The sequence below is a fragment of the Pongo pygmaeus genome, chromosome 13 (assembly GCF_028885625.2).
Source record: "Pongo pygmaeus isolate AG05252 chromosome 13, NHGRI_mPonPyg2-v2.0_pri, whole genome shotgun sequence".
Taxonomy (NCBI): Eukaryota; Metazoa; Chordata; class Mammalia; order Primates; family Hominidae; genus Pongo; species Pongo pygmaeus.
The window spans coordinates 19,350,072-19,372,416 of NC_072386.2; the positions used below are offsets into that span (position 1 = coordinate 19,350,072).

At 37.4% G+C, this 22,345-nt stretch overlaps 1 protein-coding gene across 4 annotated transcripts in view; it reads right to left on the reverse strand.

Moving 5' to 3' along the window:
- The window catches only part of DCAF10 (DDB1 and CUL4 associated factor 10), a 67,482-nt gene that overhangs the window by 34,960 nt on the left and 10,177 nt on the right, over positions 1–22,345 (reverse strand). For all 4 annotated transcript variants that reach the window (XM_054500244.2, XM_054500245.2, XM_054500246.2 and 1 more), the window contains exon 2: positions 14,562–14,675. In XM_054500244.2, the coding sequence (XP_054356219.1) occupies positions 14,562–14,675 (114 nt within the window). The remainder of the gene's footprint in view (positions 1–14,561; positions 14,676–22,345) is intronic.

Genomic DNA, 22,345 nt, shown 5'->3' on the forward strand with positions numbered 1-22,345 from the left:
AGATAAAGCACCTAGAACAATTTTTATCCCAAAATCAACAGATGCAGAGAATGTAGCGTTAGACAAATCCTTGGATATGTGGGCCTAGTCCTCTCAAAACTCAGTCTAGCTTAATAAGTTAATAATTGTAAAATATTTATAACTCCACAGACCCCAATAAATAAGAGACAACCCTTCAAACACACTGAAATCTATGTCTCTGAATCACAGAACTTCTCCAAATGTCCCCATCAAGCCCCAGCATACATGACTGTAACAGCTATGGGTAAGCTGACATCTGGACAAATTCAAGGTCTTCATTGTCAGATGATATGGTAAAGGATAAAAGAAACTGAAGTGAATTCTATTAAAATGGGTACTAACATTTCATTGTATAAATGAAAGTGTTGAGTCTACATCTTAAAAAAAATATTAAACGAAAACTCATGAAAATAACATTTTCCTGTTTATTTAACTACAGACGATCTCCCACTTAAAATTGTTCAACTAACAATTTTTTGACTTTATGATGTTTATCTGGGTATTAAATTTATTTTGACTTACAATATTTTCAACTGACAATGGGTTTATTGGGAGATAATCCCATCAGAAGTTGAAGAGCATCTGCATATGCAAATTCTCAGAACAAGAATAAATTGTTTGGCATTTTTTACATAATCTTCCCAATGAAATAATGATAGCAGAATATGACATCCTTACTTCATATTTGAATTTGTAGTATAATAAAAAAGAAGGTCATTTCAGCTCACGCCTGTAGTCCCAACACTTTGGGAGGCTGAGCCAGGTGGCTTGCTTGAGGTCAGGAGTTCCAGACCAGCCCCAGCAACATAGAGAAACCCTATCTCTACAAAAGATTAGCCAAGCATGTAGTCCCAGCTATTGAGAGGCTGAGGCAGGAGAACTGCTTGAGCCCAGGAGGCAGAAATTGCAGTGAGCCATGATCGTGCCACTGCACACCAGCCTAGCCTGGGTAACAGAGCAAGACCTTGTCAAAAAACAAAAACAAAAACAAAAAACAAAACCTAAAACAGAGAGTCATTTCTGTATAAATATTCAAGGGCCTCATCAATTTTCCCAAGAGCCTTTTTCCTTAGTCCTGTGAGATATTCACATAATGCTTTGAGGTGTCTATCATGTCATAATTGGTGTCATTTTCTTTTATCTAATTGATCACTACTCTTAATTCTATGATATCATTATCTGCCAGTGATTTTATATTACTTGACCAGTTCTCTAACATAATTTTCAGGGTTTTGCAAAATTCTGCATCGTTTGTAAGATAAGAAATTTCATGTTCCCACTGACACAGCACTACATTTGCATTATATAGTTTGAAATTTAACAATCAGCAGCACGCCAACAAAGACAGTGGGAGGTAGAAATAGATCCTGGGATATATTTAAATGGGTATTAATTTTTTTTTTTTTTTGAGACGGAGTCTCGCTCTTGTTGCCCAGGCTGGCATGCAATGGCGTGATCGCGGCTCACCGCAACCTCCACCTCCTGGGTTCAAGCGATTCTCCTGCTTCAGCCTCCCGAGTAGCTGGGATTACAGGCACCCGCCACCATGTCCCACTAATTTTTGTATTTTTAGTAGAGATGGGGTTTCACCATGTTGGCCAGGATGGTCTCGAACTCCTGACCTCAGGTGGTCCGCCCACCTCGGCTTCCCAAGATACTGGGATTACAGACATGAGCTACCGTGCACAGCCTAAATGGCTACTAATTATTATTATTATTTTTTTGAGATGGTTCAAGAGATTCTCCTGCCTCAGCCCCCTGAGTAGCTGGGATTACAGGCACCCGCCACCATGCCCGACTAAATAGGTACTAATTTTTTAAATGTAATATCACTAAGTAAATATTCTTATGATGACCTCCGGGCTTCTCCCTGCAACTTCATAACTGGGGGGACCTAGATCTTTTTTTTTGTTTTTTGAGATGGAGTCTTGCTCTGTCACCCAGGCTGGAGTGCAGTGGCACAATCTCGGGTCACTGCAACCTCTGCCTCCCAGATTCAAGCAATTCTCCGCCTCAGCCTCCCGAGTAGCTGGGATTACAGGTGCCGGCCACCACGCCCAGCTAATGATTATTAAATGAACTCTAAATCCACATACAGATCCCTCAGCAATGAGAAGTGAGCCTGTATAATGGGTGTAAGTATTTAAATTACAGACTTTTCCCACTACTTTCCCAAAATATGAAGTAACAGAAAATATTCTCCATAACTACCAATGTTTTTTATTTTTTTATTTTACAAGATAATAAGCAAACTACAAAACTAAGAAATGAACTAGAAGACATTACCAAGTATGTACACAATGACTGTCTAGATTCAAACCAGAAAATGCATGCCCCTGTCTCTGAACAGTACAGTGAGGTGATCTAATTGAACTGAGTATGAATTCCAGCTCCACCACTTACTATATCTAAGAACTTGGGCAAATCTCTTTATTTGAGTTATAGTTTTTTATTCCTTAAATAGCTACAATATCTGTCTCACAGAGGGATACTGTGAGGATTAAGTAATGTATAAAAAGTGCTTCACAGAAGGTTTGGCACATAGAAAGCATTCAAAAAATGGAAGTTAGTATTATTAATAAATAAAGCACACTTGAGCTCATGCACCAAAGACTCTTCAGATCCTCACTCAAAACTTTCTTTTTTTTTTTTTTTTGAGACAGAGTCTCGCTCTATCGCCCAGGCTGGAGTGCAGTGGCACAATCTCGGCTCACTGCAACCTCCGCCTCCTGGGTTCAAGCGAGTCTCCTGCCTCCCAAGTAGCTGGGACTGCAGGCGTGTGCCACCACGCCCAGCTAATTTTTGTATTTTTAATAGAGATGGGGTTTCACCATGTTAGCCAGGCTGGTCTGGAACTCCTGACCTCAGGCAATCTGCCCACCTCAGCCTCCCAAAGTGCTGGAATTACAGGCATGAGCCACTGCGCCCAGCCATAACTCTTAAGTTATGTATACTTCTAAACGAGCTTCAAAATCGATTTCTCTAATCAACAGATCAGAAGAAGCAGATTCAAATTTGTAGGCATGAGTTGCTATGGCAGGCATACTGGCAGCAGCAAATGAAGGCTAACATTGATAAATAATACATTCTAATAGCGGATTAGCCAAAGGTTGTTTTGAGTAAAGGCAAACAACTTGGCACAAGTCTTATCTTTCTGAGATAAGAAATTTTTAAATTATAAAATATTAGCAACATAGAGAAAACTATGAAAAATATAACAAACATCTGTGATACCACTCAGCTTTATCAATTTTAACATTTTATCTTTCACATATTTTTGAACATTACAAACACAGTTGAAATGCCTTGTGTATCCCTCCCCAATCCCTTCCCTTCTCTTCCTCCCCAGAGGGAACCACTATCCAAAAGTTTTGTTATTCGCATGTAAATTTTTAATACCATGAATTCATATGTATGTAACCATAAACACTTTATAGTATTGTTTTGCATTCAGCTTTTTCTCTGTAAATGTTTAATAAGAACCCACCATATGCTAGGCACAATTCTAGATGCTGGGATAGAGCACAGAACAAATACATGCCCTCACCAAGCTTATGTTTGTAATGTTTTCAAATTTTATGTAAATGGTATCACACTATAAAGCTCATTCTACATTTTTTTCTTTTCTACCTCAACTTTAAATTTCTGAGATGTGTATCAGATGCTGATGCTTTTAGTTCATTTATCTTAACTGATGTATAGTATTTCATTGTATGAGTACACCAGAATTTATTTATCTATTAATATTTCCTCTTGATAGACGTTCGTTTCCAACTTCTCTCTATTACAAACAATGCTATAATGAACCTTCTTCATATACCTCCGTGTCCACATATGCATTAATTTCTTTCTTCTTCTTCTTTATTCTTTTTTTAAGAGACAGGGTCTTGCTCTGTCACCCAGACTGGAATGCAGTGGTGCAATCATGGCTCCCTGCAGCCTCAAACTCCTGGGCTCAAGCATTCCTCCTAAGCTTTCTAAGTAGCTGGGACTATAGGCACGTGCAACTACACCTGGCTAATTTTTACATTTTTTGTAGAGATGGAGTCTCACTATGTTGCCCAGGCTGGTCTTGAACTCCTGCCCTCCAGTGATTCTCCCACCTCAGCCTCCCAAAATGCTGGGATTACAGGTATGAGCCAACATGCCCAGCCTGCATTAATTATAAAAAAAAATTAATCTTCAGCTTTACCATATATTGCTAAACTGCTCTTCAAAAGAATGTTATAAATTTATACTTCATCAGTAATATCTAAGAGTGCCTATTTCTCAACATTTCGCTGCCAAGAGAAATACCAAGTATTTTTCTGCCAATACTTGGTATTTACTGTTATTTTTATTTGCACTTCCATAATAAATGATAAGCTTGAACATCTTTCTGTAGTTATTCTTCATTGTAGTTTTTTGTTTTATTTTATTTTATTTATTTATTTTTTTGACATGGAGTCTTGCTCTTGTTGCCCAGGCTGGAGTGCAATGGCACAATCTTGGCTCACCGCAACCTCCGCCTCCTGGGTTCAAGTGATTCTCCTGCCTCAGCCTCCCAAGTAGCTGGGATTACAGGCATGCACCACCATGCCCGGCTAATTTTTGTATTTTTAGTAGAGACGGGGTTTCTCCATGTTGGTCAGGCTGGTCTCGAACTCCCTACCTCAGGTGATCCACCCAAAAGTGCGGGAATTACAGGCATGAGCCACCGTGCCCGGCCTTTTCATTGTAGTTTATCTTATGTGATTCTCTGCCTCTTTTGCTAAAGGGTTATTATCTTATATACTAATACTTTTCTGGTTACGTACATTGAAAATACCTTCTCCCACCAACTATAGCCTATCTTCTCACATTATTATGATGCGTTTGGTTACAATGAAGTTTAAAATTTTTATGCAGTTGAACTGATCAATCCTTAATGATTTATGCTTTTTGTATCTAAAAAAATCCTTCTTACACTTAGAACACAACTATATTCTATACTTTCTTCTAAAACTTTAAAGCTTTGCTTTCATAATTAGATCTTTAATCTAACTGGAAGTTATTTTCACTTATGGTGTGAAGTAGAGATCTAATTTTATTCTATTTTTTCATATATATAGCCAAACCTCTTTTTTCCATTTCCACCCCCCACTGATTCATAATGCCCCTGCTATCACATACAACATTTTTATAGATACACAGGTCTGTTTCTGGGATATTCCATTGTCACTTAATCTACTCCTGTTTTAAGACTATATACTATAGGCATGAACCACGCCTCGCTCTTGTTGTTCTATATAAGTTTTAAAATCAAGTTTTATGAAAAACTCTGTTGGTATTTTAACTAAAACTGCACTGGATTTATGGAATAATTCGGGGAGAATCAACTTCTTTATGATGCTGACTTTTTGCCTCCAGAGAAGATTTGAATTTGTTTTCCTTTTTTTTTTTTCTTTTTTCTGAGAGCAGGTCTTGCTAGTTTGCTCAGGCTAGCCATGAACTCCTGGGCTCAGCCTTGGCCTCCCATGAACTCCTGGGCTCAGCCTTGGCCTCCCAAGTACCTGGGACTACAGGTGTGTGCCACTGCACCTGGCAGACTTATATTTGTTTTTACAGATACATGACAGTGCTTCCAACCTGAATCCAATAGAAAATTGTTGGCTGGAGATTTTGAACTATATGGTAGTGTGAATTTGGGTCCCACACATGCATGAGTGCTGGATTGTGGTTAGATATTCACAGAGGAGGGCCAGGCACAGTGGCTCATGTCTGTAATTTCAGCACTTAGGGAGGCCGAGGTGGGAGGATCGCTTGAGGTCAGCAGTGTCAGACCAGCCTGGGCAACATAGCAAGACCCTGTCTCTACAAAAAGAAATTTTTTTAAATAGCCAGGGGTGGTGGCACACACCTATAGTCCCAGCTACTCGGGAGGTTGAAATGGGAAAATCCCTTGAGCTATGCAGTGAGCTATGATTATGCCACTGAACTCCAGCCTGGGCAACAGAGTGGGACTCTGTCTCTAAAATAGAGAGAGACTTTCTCTAAAATAAAAATAAAATAAGATATTCAGCTACTTCTGTCCCCAAGGCCACAGCCTAGATGAACAGGGTGGTTTATCTCTAGATCACCTTTTTGCTGAAAGTAAGCACTTTTGGGGTCCCAGCCTTATGCAGAGTCACTTTCTACTAAATTCCTCACCTTAAACTGGTTCTAGAATTATCTCTCTTGTTCCCTTCTCATACTTGTCAAAACAGAAGCTCAAGGTCACCAGCTCTTGGCAGAAGCCTCCAGGGTAAAAGCCAACTGAACACCTGTTTACTTCTTTGCATTCCTGATTCCATTTCATTTTTGGCCCATGGATTCCTGTCTTTCTTATAAGCTCAACTACATATTAGAAAAATATATATATATTACATTTTATCCAGCATTTGTTTTTAATTAGAAACATTGTTCAGGATATTTTTTGTTCTTAAAAACATATTTGTTTAATGTAAATACATTAACTCTACCACCATTTTGATAACTCTGTTTTGCATCTTTTCTTTTTGTTTTTGTTTTCTACCTGCTTGTTTGCTTGCTTGTTTTTGAGACCCCAGATGCAGAAGGTGGAGTTAATCATACTTTTATCCTATTGTAGCATATTTTCATCACCAATCTGTGCAAGGTTCCAAGGTCACTTTGTTGTCTAAGCATTTGTTTCCATTTATCCCCACCTCCAACTTTCATTTCCTCCCCTACCCATTTACGCCAGGATTTTGTTCTGATCGCATGTGGTTGTTTCTGTATGTTGGTGTTCTTACAAAATAGGTATTGTAGTGGCCAGGCGCAGTGGCTCACCTCTGTAATCCCAGCACTTTGGGAGACCAAGGCAGGTGGATCACCTGAGGTCGGGAGTTCAAGACCACGCTGATTAACATGGACAAACCCTGTCTCTACTAAAAAATACAAAATTAGCCAGGCGTGGTGGCACATGCCTGTAATCCCAGCTACTTGGGAGGCTGAGGCAGGAGAATTGCTTGAACTGGGAAGGCAGAGGTTGTGGTGAGCCGAGATCGCACCATTGCACTCCAGCCTGGGCAACAACAGCGAAACTCCATCTCAAAAAAAAAAAAAGGTATTGTGGTATTTGGGTGTATGTTTTATTTGCATAAATGATAGTGTATTACATATTCTGCTTCTTACTATTTTTTCTCTCTAAAAAACTGCTAGGTTCTGAAATCTCATACATGTGGCACAGGCATATCTAATCTGGGTTCCCATTGCCGAACATCACCCTGGCGTCATCTGCCACATTTCACCTGTGCATTCTCTCACTGATGGTGGGCACTCAGCTGGCTCCAGTGCTCTCCCACCTACATACACCACACCAAACAACCTCAAACCTGTGGGCTCTTGTGGATCCTATGATAATGTCTCTGGACTATATACTCAGTAGCATAACTGCTGGGTCATAGCGTTAGTAGCCCTAGATCCTTCCAGAAAGGCTATAGCATCCACACCCCATCAGCCCATCAAGATACAGAACCCATCTATGCCAACATTTGGCTTATCCAGCTTTTAAATTTTTGCAGTCCAGTAGATGTAAAGTGCCATTTTGTTCTAATTCTCATTTGTGTGATTACTAATAACTTTAAGCTTCTCTTTACATGCATAATAGCTGTAGGGGCTTCCTTTCTATCAATTGTTTGTCCATATCCTTTGCCCATTTTTCTACTGGGGTTGCCCTCCTGATTTTTATTTGCAGGAGTCCCTTGTATATTCTGAGCATTAATCCCTTGTCAGCTTTTAACATTGAAATACCTTTTCTCATTTGTTCAGCTATGCATTAACTCTGTTCATATTGCCTTTTTTTTTTAATAAAGAAATATACCACTTTTTTAAACTTTTTTTTTTTTTTTAAGATGGAGTCTCGCTCTGTCACTCAGGCTGGTGTGCAGTGACACGATATCGGCTCTACTACAGCCACCACCTCCTGGGTTCCAGCGATTCTCCTGCCTCAGCCTCCCGGGTTGCTGGGATTACAGGCACATGCCACCAAGCCTGGCTATTTTTTTGTTTGTTTGTTTGTATTTTTAGTAGAGATGGGGTTTCACTATGTTGGCCAGGCTGGTCTCAAACTCCTGACTTCAGGTGATCCGCCTGCCTCGGCCTCCCAAAGTGCTAGGATTACAGGCGTGAGCCACTGTGCCCAGCCACTTTTTTAAATTTTTAAGTTAAGGGGTACATGTGTAGGTTTGTTATATAGCTAAACTTGTGTCATAGAGGTTTGCTGTACAGATTATTTTGTCACTCAGGTATTAAGCCTAGTACTCATTAGTTATTTAACCTGATCCTCTCCCTCCTCCCACCCTCCACTCTCTGGAAGGCCCCAGCATCTGTTGCTCCCCTCTATGTGTCCATGTGTTCTCATCATCTAGCTCCCACTTCTAAGTGAGAACATGCAGTATTTGGTTTTCTGTTCCTGCATTAGTTTGCTAAAGATAATGGCCTCCAGTTTTACCCATGTTCCTGCAAAGAACATGATCTCATTCTTTTTTATGGCTGCATAGTATTCCATGGTGTATATGTACTACATTTTCCTTATCCAGTCTGCCATTGATGGGCATTTAGGTTGATTCCATGTTTTTGCTATTGTGAATAGTGCTGCAATGAACATATGCATGCATGTGTCTTTACTCCTTTGGGTATATACCCTGTAATGGGACTGCTGGGTCGAATGGTAGTTGTTTTTAGGGCTTTGAGGAATCAACACACTATTTTCCACAATGGTTGAACTAATTTACACTCTCACCAACAGTAAGTGTTCCTTTTTCTCCGTAACCTCACCAGCATCTGTATTTTTTTGACTTTTTAATAACAGCCATTTGTTCAGGATATTTTAAAATCTTCTACTGCCTAATTTTTATCTGCTTGATTTATCAGTTTTGGACAGACCTGTATTAAAATATCTCACTATAATTGTAGACTTCTAATTCTTTATAATTCTGTTTTTGCTTTGTGTATTTTAAGGCTATATTTAAGGTGCATTCAGGTTCATAATTATTATATCTTCTTGGTAGACTTTTCCTTTTATTAATGTGTACTGTTTCATTTTATCTTTATTCAAGCCCTTGGTCTTTCATCTGTCTGATATTGATAATTTCTATCAGTTTTCTTTTCCCATTTCTCAGTGGTTTTATTTTTGATATTGCTAAACATCTATCGATAGAGCAATGGATAAATAATTTGGCTTTTTATTCAAATTGTTGACTCTTAACAAAGAAAATTAATCTATATTTACTTTGAACTACTCATATATTTGGAACTCTTTCTACTTCTCATTTTCTATATTCTATTTATCATCCCTTTTCTTCATTTAAATTTTTTTTTTAACTTTTTTAAACTATCCTGTCTTTTACTGAACTAAGTTTTCAATATTCTCTTTTGCCCTTCTGCTGCTTTGAGAGCTATAATGGTTTGTATTTCCATTATTTTAGTTAAATCTTTTCTGTTTTTTTATCACATATATTTAATTATACATTTTTCTAGAAGAGTCTGAATTACTTAATATTTTTATCTTCCTCTTGAACATGAAGAGGGCCTTAACATATTATACCTTCCCACTTAACAAAACTCCCCCATGCATACAATCTATTTGTTGTTACTATCTAGAACCACACTGTCCAATTTGGTAATGTAGCCATTACCTACATCTGCTTTTGAGTCCTTGATAGGCAGGCAGTCTGAATTAAAATGTGCTCTAATGACTGGGCACGGTGCCTGATGCCTGTAATCCCAGCACAATGGGAGGCTGAGGCAGGTAGATCATTTGAGGTCAGAATTTCGAGACCAGCCTGGCCAGCGTGGTGAAACCCCATCTCTACTAAAAATACAAAAATTAGCTGAGTGTGGTGGCACATGCCTGTAATCCCAGCTACTCAGGAGGCTGAGGCATGAGAATTGCTTCAGTCCAGGAGACAGAGGTTGCAGTGAGCCGAGATCACGCCACTGCACTCCAACCTGGGCAACATAGTGAGACTCTGTCTCAAAAAAAAAAAAAAAAAAAAAGATGTGCTCTAAGTATAAAATAGAAACTGGATTTTGAAGACTTAGCGTGAAAAAAATGAAAGTAAAATATCTCAATAATTTTTATATTGATTACATGTTGAAATGATAATATTTTGGACATACTGGGTTAAATAAATTATTAAAAATTAATTTTACCTCTTTTTTCTTTTTTAATGTGACTACTATACAATTAAAAATTACATATGTGATTAGCATTACATTTTTATTGGATAGTGCTAATTTAGAGTTTTAGTTTTTATTTTGTTTTACATGTACCCCCCCCAAAAAAAACTCCTAAATTCTTTTCTCTTAATAACAGTTAACATTTTATCTAATTACAATTCTTTAGTCTGGATTAACAGTTTCCCTGGACATAACATGGTATTGAACGTTATTTTGCCTTCATATTGAAGATATTAATATTACTCCATTTTCTCCTGATATCAACTATTGCTAATGAGAAACCTGTTTCTGTAATTACTGTACTTCTGTAGGTAATCTGGCTTCTAACTTTGGTGGCTTCTAAGATTTTCTCTTGACTTTTGGTATTCTAGAGTTTCACCACAACCTGTCTAGATGCAGATTTATCTTTATTTAAACTGCAAACACTATAAAGTTCACTTTTGATTTGATGTCTCAGGCCCTTCAGCGCTAAAAATTCTCAGCCATTGTTATCTTCAAAAATTAGTTTTCTACCAATATTTTTCTATAACTATACACTGTAATCTCTCAATCCTGTCTTTCAACTACTTTTTCATATTTTAACCTTTTTTATGTGTTCTGTGTGAATTTTAAGTGCTATATTCTAACTCATTAATTCATTTATCAATAGTGTAAAAGGTAAAGTTTATCCCATCTATTGAGTTTTTTATATACCAACTACATAATTTCTTTTTCTTTCTTTTTATAGAGTCTTGCTCTGTCACCTAGGCTGAGAGCAATGGTGCAATCATAGCTCACTGCAGCCTTGAACTCCTGGGCTCAAGTGATCCTCCTGCCTCAGCCTCTCAAGCTGCTGGGATTACAGGTGCAAGACACCAAGCCCAGCTTGACTTTTTTTTTTTTAATTTTATTTTTCCATAAGTTATTGGAATACAGGTGGTATTTGGTTACATGAGTAAGTTCTTTAGCACAGGGGATTTGTGAGACCCTGGTGCACCCATCACCCAAGCAGTATACACTGTACCATATTTGTTGTCTTTTATCCCTCGCCCAGCCTCCCACTCTTCCCCTCAAGTCCCCAAAGTCTATTGTATCATTCTTATGCCTTTATGTCCTCATAGCTTAGGTCCCACATATCAGTGGGAACCTATGATGTTCGGTTTTCCATTCCTGAGTTACTTCACTTGAAATAATAGTCTCCAATCTCATCCAGCTCATTGCAAATGCTGTTAATTCATTCCTTTTTATGGCTGAGTAGTATTCCATCACATATATATATATATATATATATATATATATACACACACACATATATATATATATACACACACATATATATATATATATATATATATACACACATATATATATATACCACAGTTTCTTTATCCACTCACTGATTAATGGGCATTTGGGTTGGTTCCACGATTTGGCTATTGTGAGTTGTGCTGCTATAAACATGTGTGTACAAGTATCTTTTTCAAATAATGACTTCTTTTTCTCTGGGTAGATACCTAGGAGTGAAATTGCTGGATCAAATGGTAGTTCTACTTTTAGTTCTTTAAGGAATCTCGCCACTGTTTTCCATAGCGGCTGTACTAGTTTACATTCCCACCAGCAGTGTAGAAGTGTTCCCTGATCACCGCATCCACGCCAACATCTACTGTTTTTTGATTCTTTGATTATGGCCATTCTTACAGGAGTAAGGTGGTATCGCATTGTGGTTTTGACTTGCATTTCCCTGATCATTAGTGATGCTGAGCATTTTTTCCTATGTTTGTTGGCCATATGAAGAATTATTCTTCTGAGAATTATCTATTCATTTCCTTAGCCCACTTTTTTAATGGGATTGATTGTTTTTGTTTTTGTTTTTTACTGATTTGAGTTTGTTGTAGATTCTGGATGTGAGTCCTTTGTCAGATGTATAGATTGTGAAGATTTTCTCCCACTCTGTGGGTTGTCTGTTTATTCTGCCAACTGTTCCTTTTGCCATGCCAAATCTCTTTAGTTTAATTAGATCCCAGCTATTTATCTTTATCTTTATTGCAATTGCTTTTGGGGTTTTGGTCATGAAATCCTTGCCTAAGCCAATGTCTAGAAGGGTTTTTTCATTATAGTTTCAGGTCTTAGGTTTAAGTCCTTAATCCATCTTGAGCTGATTTTTGTATAAAGTGAGAGATGAGAATCCACTTACATTCTTCTACATGTGGCTAGCCAATTATCCTAGCACCATTTGTTGAAAAAGGGTGTCCTTTCCCCACTTTATGTTTTTGTTTGCTTTGTCCAAGATCAGTTGGCTGTAAGTATTTGGATTTATTTCTGGGCAGCTTGACATTTTTAATTTCTAAGAGTTCTAGCTAGTTCTTTACTACATTGACTTCTTCTTGTTCAATCTCTTTTGTTTCAGTTTTTAAGCTCTCTTTAATTGGAACGTATCCCTTAATTTATTTCTCTGAGCATCCTTAAAAGTTAAAGTTAAAAGTAAAAGTTAAAGGCTTAAAAGTTTCTCCCAATCATTGGAATACCATGCAGCTATTAAAAAGAATAAGGTAATCCCATGGGTATTAATATCAAATGATCTCTAAACATGTTATTGAGTGAAAAAGGCAAGGTAAATAATAATAGGTGTAAATGCTACCATTTATATAAAAATGTACATATGTGTGAGTGTATATATATATATGTTTGTATGTGCAACAGTTATCTTAGAAAGGATAGCAAGAAATGGGTAACAGTGGTTGCCTTTGGGGAGGGAAACTGGGTGGCTAGGTGAAAGAGGTGGAGATAGACTTACTTTTCACTGTTTACCCTTTTTGTACCTTTGAATTTTGTCCTACGTGCATCTATTACTAGTCAAAAATAAATACATAATTTATTTTTTAAAATAAAGTCTTTGTCGAACTGCTCCATAAAATTAATTTCATCCAGAGAAATGAATGTTTTGGTGGCTGATTTTATTATATTAATATTATATGTCTTTATAAATTTTAGAATTTGGGTTATAGGTTTCTTTTGAGTAGAAAAGGTTTTTAATTTCTCTCTCTCCTCCTATTTAATGGTTTCAGAGTTGCTCGCACTTGGCCATCTGGGCCCCCAGTCCACAACTGGGCCTTATAATGACATTTCGGGGCTCCATTTTAATCATGATATTGGAAATATCATAAATACACATTCAGTTACTGACTCAGCAAGTGGCTTCATTCAATAGCTATTGATGAGGCTGTGTTTTTATCAGCTAAAACTTATAGTCTCGGGTAGTGAATAGCTCTTTTCTCTTTTCAGCCTTTCATAAATAAGACAGATATTTTAACCAGACCCCAGGCTTCATGTAGTGATTCTAGCTCTGGTTCCTGCCTCGCATGAAACACTTAAGCACTTCTTAATCCTTTTACCTGACAGGAGCAAAACTACTAGCTGTCAGTGCTAGACTGAAAGCCAGCTGGTCTGTGGTTTCAGCCCTGTTTAAAACGTTGTGTCCATGTTTCATTTCTGGCCCACAAAGATGTTTATGTTGTTTCAGAACTTGGCTATATTTTTTGTGCTATTTAATTTATTGTTCTGTGTGTTTGGAGCATAGGAGTTACATCAAAACACCCAGTATGTTACGTTGACTAGTAATTTCCCTATTTCTTTTTTTAGAAAATTAAAAGTAATAATTATAAAAGTAATATAATCTCATTACATAGAAAAAATAGAAAATTACTCATAATCCATCCATTCTAACTACTGTTAGAATTTTAAAATATTTCCTTTTAATCTTTTTCTTCTGTATCATCTCCTATTTGTATAACTCTTATCACAGTTTTACCCCGTATTATGCGAAGCATTTGTAGTCTCTATGACCATCATTTTAATGACTGAATCTTAATCACCAAACTGCTCAATTATAATTCACTTCCCACATTACTGAAAATTAAGGAGCTTCCAATGATGCTACAAAGAAGTTGTCTGTGCATGTACTTTTTCCTCTTAACAGTCTGTATTTCTGCAGAGAGTGGTGGGGTGGAAGTGAGAGGTGCTAAGCAATGGGACTGCCATCATTCTACACAAACCATTAGCACAAAGGCATTACAGGACTAGCATAACACATGGCTGAGGTTCATAATCATGACCCTAATATATGAAAAGGTAAGATTATATAGAAGTTAGAAATGTATTTCAGAAACATTCCAATCCAACATAGCTAAGAGTAAGTTTTATAATTAAAGGATTAGTTTTATAAGGGATTAGATTCACAATTCACAATGTGGATCATCTAGCAGTGCTGGATAAGGCATTAAACATTTTCATTTTCACTAACTTCCAAAACAGAACATTTTGGGCCACACTGATAAAGTTCACTTTTTCACTATAATACTAACCTGATATTATTTACACAGTCTTCATGAGCTTCAGAAAGTGTTTTTATGTGCTTTGAAGATATAGGGTCAAAAAGCAGAACTTCAGTTTGTTCACAAGCAACTGTCAGCACTGACCTGAAAGCAAATGACACATTTATCTTGTTTAGTTTTTCTAGCATTCGCTGGTTATTGATGTTCACTTATTTATAATTACACAAGCTATAGGTAAATAACTTTTTTTTTTTGCCCATGTTAGTAGCAAATGTTTAAAAGATTGATACTATCTGTGGTTGGCAAGAGTAGTAGGAAATGGTACTCTCATACATTATGGTGGAGTATAATCTGGTACAACTTATGTTTGGACAGCACCTCTAAAGTATCAGAATTTAAAATGGGCATATGTTTTGACTCAGCAATTTTTTCTGGGAATTTAATCTAGAGAACTAATTACTTACAAATACAAAGAGACATATAAGATATGCTTCATTGTAAAAAGGAGAAATTCAAAGTATCTTAAATGTACATGACAGAGGGAGTGATTGATTATACAAGCCATAGTACACAATACTTTGAAATACTGTAGAGAAGTTAAAAAGAAAGGGGTAGCTTTATATGAATATGAAAGAACTCCAAAACATATTTTTAAATAAAAAAGGTGGTTGCCAAAAAAATGTACATTGATGAGACAACTTAGGGGAAAAATCATATACAACCAAATTATATATTTCTTCATCACTGTCAATAAAACATACTGGAAAATATCTGGCATATAACCTATCAGAGCAGTTAAACATAGATCAGTCTTTTCCTTCATGGTTTTTTAGGTTTGTCTCTTGTTTCAGGCCTTCCCCACTGCAAAGTTATATTTTTATAAACCTTTTACAAACCTTGTTTTGATTTGTGAAAATCTATTGTATTTTATTTATTTTGATTAAGTTTTTTGTGGGCCCTGCTCTTTCAGATTCATTTCATTTCTAGCAAATGAAATCCTGAGTATTTTATACAACTAAGATGAACGTACATAAGATAGAATAAATAGCCAAAAACTTTTCTATTCAGAACAAACTTTTTAGGTAAAGTGGGAGATTAAAAAACAACTATTAAGTTGAAATCTTGGCCGGGTGCGGTGGCTCACGCCTGTGATCCCAGCACTTTGGGAGACCGAGGTGGGTGGATCACAAGGTCAGGAGTTCGAGACCAGCCTGGCCAACATAGTGAAACCCTGTCTCTACTAAAAATTCAAAAAATGTTAGCCAGGCGTGGTGGTGGGGGCCTGTAGTCCCAGCTACTTGGGAGGCTGAGGCAGGAGAATTGCTTGAACCCAGGAGGCGGAGGTTGCAGTGAGCCAAGATTGCGCTACTGTACTCCAGCCTGAGTGACAGAGTAAGACTCTGTCTCAAAAAAAAAAAAGTTGAAATCTTTTCTATATTTACTAATCATGGACTTGTCTGCATAAACCCTTTTTTAAGACATTTGGACTTCAAAGTTTAATAACATCTGAAACTTTTTATGCTAGTCATTGGGAGTAAAAATATTCAAATTAATATTTGTAATTTTTGAAGACATATAAATAGCCATTTCTTTTTGTAAGTCAGAAGAACGCTGAAATGAACTTTTTTCCCTTTTGTGCATAAGTAGTAAATCAATGATTCTGGGAGACTTTTTTTTTTTTTTGGTGGAGATGGGATCACACTATGTTGCTCAGGTTGGTCTCAAATTCCTGGCCTCAAGTGATCCTCCCACATCAGCCTCCCAAAACTCTGAGATTACAGGCATGAACCACCAGTCCCAGACTCTGGGAGATTCTTTTTTTCTGAGACGAAGTCTCGCTCTGTCACCCAGGCTGAAGTGCAGTGGCGCGACCTCAGTTCATTACAACCTCCGCCTCCCTGGTTCAAGTGATTCTCCTGCCTCAGCCTCCAGAGTAACTGGGATTACAGGCACCCACCACCACACCCCACTAATTTTTGTATTTTTAATGGAGACAGGGTTTCACCGTGTTGCCCTGGCTGGTCACAAACCTCAAGTGAGCCTCCTGCCTCAGCCTCCCAAATTGCTGGGATTATAGGTGTGAGCCACCACACAAAGCCAACCTCTGGGAGATTCTTAATCTTGAAGATTGTATAAAAGGGATCTATAAAACTGTTAGTTATTGTTTTGTTTGAATCAAATTATAGTATATTTTTGTACATGGTATGATATGTATCTTTTAAAAGATACATATTTGTTTAAAAGATACATATTGCTTTGTTTATTGCTGGTACACAATTTGTCCCAATATCAAGGCTGATCTAATTTACATTGGTTTATAATGCCATCTTCACTACATACAAGTTTTGTTCTTTGACTGTATATTGGTATTCTATGCAACACCACACTATCTTAATTTCTAGAAGGCTTATGGTATATTTGCTACGTGGCAAAGCAAGACTCCCTCATTTGCTTTACAAACACTTTTTCTTGGCTAATACTATGCTTTCTCTTCAAGTAAATTTTATATATACCATGTCAGGTTCTGTTAAAAATTTCTGTTGAAATTTTATTGAAATGCACTGACTTTACAGATTACTTAGGTAGAATTTACATGATACAATATTGATTTACCCCATACAGTAATATGCACATTTTCCCACACATTAAAGATTTTCTTAGAGTATCTGAGCAAATCTTGGACCTTTGACCATCCTTATACAATTAGAATCAACATATCAATTTATGTATACACACACACACACATACACACACACACACCCCCCAGGTGCAGATGTTAATTGAGATTATATTAAATCTATTAATACCAAAAGGTTGTGTTGTTTTTTTTGAGACAGAGTTTTGCTCTTGTTGCCCAAGCTGGAGTGCAATAGCACGATCTCAGCTCACTGCAACCTCTGCCTCCTGGGTTCAAACGATTTTCCTGCCTCAGCCTCCCAAGTAGCTGGGATTACAGGCATGTGCCACCATGCCCAGCTAATTTTTTGTATTTTTAGTAGAAACGGGGTTTCACCATGTTAGCCAGGCTGGTCTCTAACTCCTTACCTCAGGTGATCCACCCACCTTGACCTCCCAAAGTGCTGGGATTACAGGCGTGAGCCATGGCGCCTGGCCCAAAAAGTTGTAATGGAACTGCTATCTTTACAATATGGAATCTTCCAATCCATTAACTTAATCTATCTCCATTTATTTAAATCTTCTGTAATTCTCTCAATAAAATTGTATAGTTTCCTCCATATGGCCTGTGCCTACCTTCTGTTGAACTTATTCCTGGGCACTTGATTTTTTTTTATATTTGAACAAATGTTCTTTTAAAATTTTTGCTTGTGCTGAACACAGTGGCTTATTCCTGTTATCCCAGAATTTTGGGAGACCAAGGAGGAAAGATTACTTGAGCTCAGGAGTTTGAGACCAGCCTGTGCAACACAGTGAGATCTTGTCTCTACAAAAAAAATTTAAAAATTAGCCAGGTATGATGGTGCACACCTGTAGTCCCAGCTATTTGGGTGGCTGAGGTGGGAGGATCAGCTGAGTCAGGGAGGTTGAGGCTGTAGTGAGCTATGATCATGCCACTGCACTCCAGCCTAGCTGACCAAGACCCTGTCTCAAAAAAAATTTTTTTGGCTTTGCTTATTGCTGGTATACAGAAATGTAACTGATTTTTTAATATTGATTATTTATCAATCAATCTTACTATTCTATTATTTTGGGGTTTTTGGTTGATAATAATACCATCTAAAAATAATTGCTTTGTTCTTTCTATTTTTTTTTTTTTTATTGGAGACAGAGTTTCGCGCTTGTTGCCCAGGCTGGGGTGCAATGGCATGATCTCAGCTCACTGCAACCTCCGCCTCCCGGGTTCAAGTGGTTCTCCTGCCGCAGCCTCCCGGGTAGCTGGAACTGCAGGAGTGTGCCATGATGCCCAGCTAATTTTTGGATTATTAGTAGAGACACAGTTTCACCATGTTGGCCAGGCTAGTCTCGAACTGCTGACCTCAAGTGATCCACCTGCCTCAGCCTCCCAAAGTGCTGGGATTATAGGCGTGAGCCACCATGCCCAGACTGTTCTTCTTTTTAAAAACCTGTTTCCTTCTCTTTTTGGTTGTTATACTGACTAGGACTTTCAGAACAATGTTGAATAGAAGTGTTAATAGCAGGCACTCATCTTGTTCCTGATCTTCAAGAATATATTCAACATTTCATCATTAAGTACAATGTTTGCTGTAGGTTTTTTGGGCAGATTCCTACTATTAGATTAAGGAAAGTTCTGTTTCAATTTTGCTAAGCTTTCTTTTCATGAATATATGTCAAACTGTGTAAGAGATTTTTCAGCATTTATTGAGCTATTCCTATATTTTTCCTTTAATATATTAATGTAGTTATTTACATTAATTTACTTTCTAATTTCAAATCAGTCTTTTATTTTTACCTTATTGCTAGATTCGGTTGGCTAATATTTTGTTTATGATTTTTCTATCTTTATTCTTCAATGAAATTGCACGGTAATTTTGCTTTCTTGTGCTATTCATGTCAGATTTTGGTATAAAGTGTATGCTAACATCATAGAATGAGTTAAGACTGGCCCTTGTTATTTTATACACTGGAATAGTTTATGTAAATTGGGATTATTTATTTCTTGTAAATTTGGTAGTGCTAGTCTATAAAACCATCTAGACCTAACTACTGATGCAGTATTATTGGTTATGATACTACTTTCTAATCTTTTACTAATGTCAGTTTTGGTAATTTCTACTTTTCTAGGAATTAGCCTGTTTCATTGAACTTCAGAATTTTATTGGCATGAAGTTGTTCGCAATATCTTCTGTTTCTATTTTTAAACTTTAAAGGCCAGACACAGTGGCTCTCACCTATAATTCCAGCACTTTGGGTGGCTGAGGCAGGAGGATCACTTGAGCCCAGGAGTTTGAGACCAGCCTGGCAACACAGCAAGACCCTGCCTCTTAAAAAAAAAATTGAAGGCCGGGCGTGGTGGCTCACGCCTGTAACTCCAGCACTTTAGGAGGCCGAGGCGGGCGGATCACAAGGTCAGGAGTTTGAGACCAGGCTTGCCAACATGGTAAAACCCATCTCTACTAAAAATACAAAAAAAAAAAAAAAAATAGCCGGCACGGTGGCACATGCCTGTAATTCCAGCTACTCAGGAGGCTGAGGCAGGAGAATCACTTGAACCCGGGAGGCAGAGGTTGCAGTAACCCGAGATTGTGCCATTGCACTCCAGCCTGGGTGACAGAGTGAGACTCCATCTCAAAAAAAAAAAAAAAGATAGTGACAAATAGTTTCAAAGTGGTTCAATTGCACTCTGATCTCTATTCCTTCTTTGGGTATAATTTGTTGTTCTGTTTCAAAGTTCTTGAGATGGATGCTTACTTAGCTTATTGACTATTCGGCCTTTCTTCTTTTCTAATATCTGCATTTAGGGATCTAAGATTTTCCTCTATACATGGCTTCAGCTGCAATTGCACAAATTTTCATAGTGTTTTCATCATTCAGTTTCAAATATTTTATATTTATACTGTGATTTCTTCTTTGACTCACAAGTTATTTAAAAGAGCATTTCCAAAAATAAAGAGATTTTCTAGTTATTTATTTCCTGAGCTTTCATTGAAAAACAAACTGCTCCATCTCAATGCTTGGAAATTGTATGAATTTGCTTTTTGTGTTGTCTGATATTAACATAACACACCAACTTTCATTTAGCTAATGCTAGCAATGGTATGCCTTGACATCCTTTTACTTTAAAACTTTGTGTATCCTTACATTTCAGGTATGTCTTCTGTAAGCAGTTTTTAAAAATCTGATCTGACAATCATTGTCTCAGTCAAATTACATTTAATGTAACTACTAGCCATCTTTGAGTTGAAATCTGTCACCTTAGAATTTACTTTCCATTTGTCCTGTCTGTTCTATGTCCCTTTTCAGTTGCTTTAAACATTTTTTTGGCCAGGCACATTGGCCCATGCCTGTAATCCTAGTGTTTTAGGAGTCCAAGGCAGGAGGATAGCTTGTGGCCAGGAGTCGGAGATCAGCCTGGACAACACGTGGAGACCCTATCTCTATAAAAAAATAAAATGGCCAGGCATAGTGGCTTATGGCTGCAGTCCTAGCTGCCCAGGAGACAGGCGGGAGGATTGCTTGAGCCCAGGAGTTGGAGGTTGCCATGAGCTGTGACAGCACCAATGAACTCCAGCCTGGGCAACAGTGCAAGACCCCATCTCTAAGAATATATATATATATATTTGCTATTGATATCTCCCCATCCACTATTTAGTATGTTAAATATATTTTTACTATTCTTTTAGCCAATACCTAAAGAGCTAACATCATGCATCAACTTTTTAAAGTGAAGTACATAATTATTACTTCCTGGATGATGCAAGAACCTTAGCTCACTTCAACTTCCTTTATCCCATCCTAGTATTTAATTTTTTAGATATAATTATATATAAATATAATGCTCTACTAAAATTTTTCATGTTTTATACCATTCCTAGCCTGGACAACAAACTGAGACCCTTGTCTCTACAAAAAATAAAAAAATTAGCCAGGCATGCTGGCATGCACCTGTGGTCCCAGCTACACAAAAGGCAGAGGCAAGAGGATTACTTGAGCCCAGGAAGTCAAGGCTGCAGTGAGCAGTGTTCATGCCACTGCACTCCAGTTTGCATGACAGAGAGAGACTCTGTCTAAAAAAAAGAAAAAAAAAAAGTTAACATTCATTTTGATTTACACGCATATTTATTTTTGTTCTTTTCATTCTTTCCTGTACCTCTGAACTTCCACCTTTTTCCTTCCTCCTAAAGAATAATTTTGTTACCTGTTTCTGTGTAGATCTGATAGTGGCAAATTCTCTCAATATTTGTCTGGAAATATCTTTGTCTCTTGACTTCCATTGTTTCTGCAGTGAACTTAGCTCTCTTTTTGAGCCTCCTTTGAAAGTAATCTATCTCTTTCCTCTAGCTGCTTTTAAGATTTTCTTTGTCTTTGTGCATGTATGTTTTATTTTAGTTTTAGCAGCTTTACTCTTGTAGCTAAGTGTGGCTTTATCTTTCTTTTTTCTTCTTTTTTTTTTTTTTTTGTTGTTTGTTTTTGAAGCAGTTGGTAGGGATTTTTGTTTTTGTTTTTAAAGCAGTTGGAAGGTTTTTTTTTGTTTTTGAAGCAGTTGTTTCAGAAGGTTTGGAGTGTGGTGGCGCTGGAATGCAGTGGCACAATCTCAGCTCACTGCAGCCTTGACCTCCCAGATTCAAGTGATCCTCCTTCTTCAGCCTCCTGAATAGCTGGGACCACAGGCGCATGCCACCACACCCGGCTAATTTTTTTGTATTTTTTTGTAGAGTCAGGGTCTTGCCATGTTGGCCGGGCTGGTCTCAAACTCCTAAGCTCAAGAGACCCAACTACCTCAGCCTCCATAAGTGCTGGGATTACAGGGGTGCGCCACCATGCCTGGCCTGCTTTTTTTGTCTTTCTCTTGCTTGAGATGTATAGCCTTTCTTGAATCTACAATATCTTTTGTTAATTTTTAAAATTGTCATCCATTATCTGTTCAAATATTGATTTATCTTCATTCTCTTTAATATCTTTATGAAACTCCATTTATAAGATCTTTTCCCTGTATCTTATGACATATCTTAATCTCTATGTCCCATTTTGGTAAATCTGAGCTTTATTCTGTATATTTTTTTCTCATCTATTCTCAAGCTCACAAATCCTTCAGCTGTGTCCAATTTGCTGTTAAATCATCCAGTGAGTTTTTATCAGTTACTGTACTTTTTAGTTCTAAGGTTTTATTTTTTAGC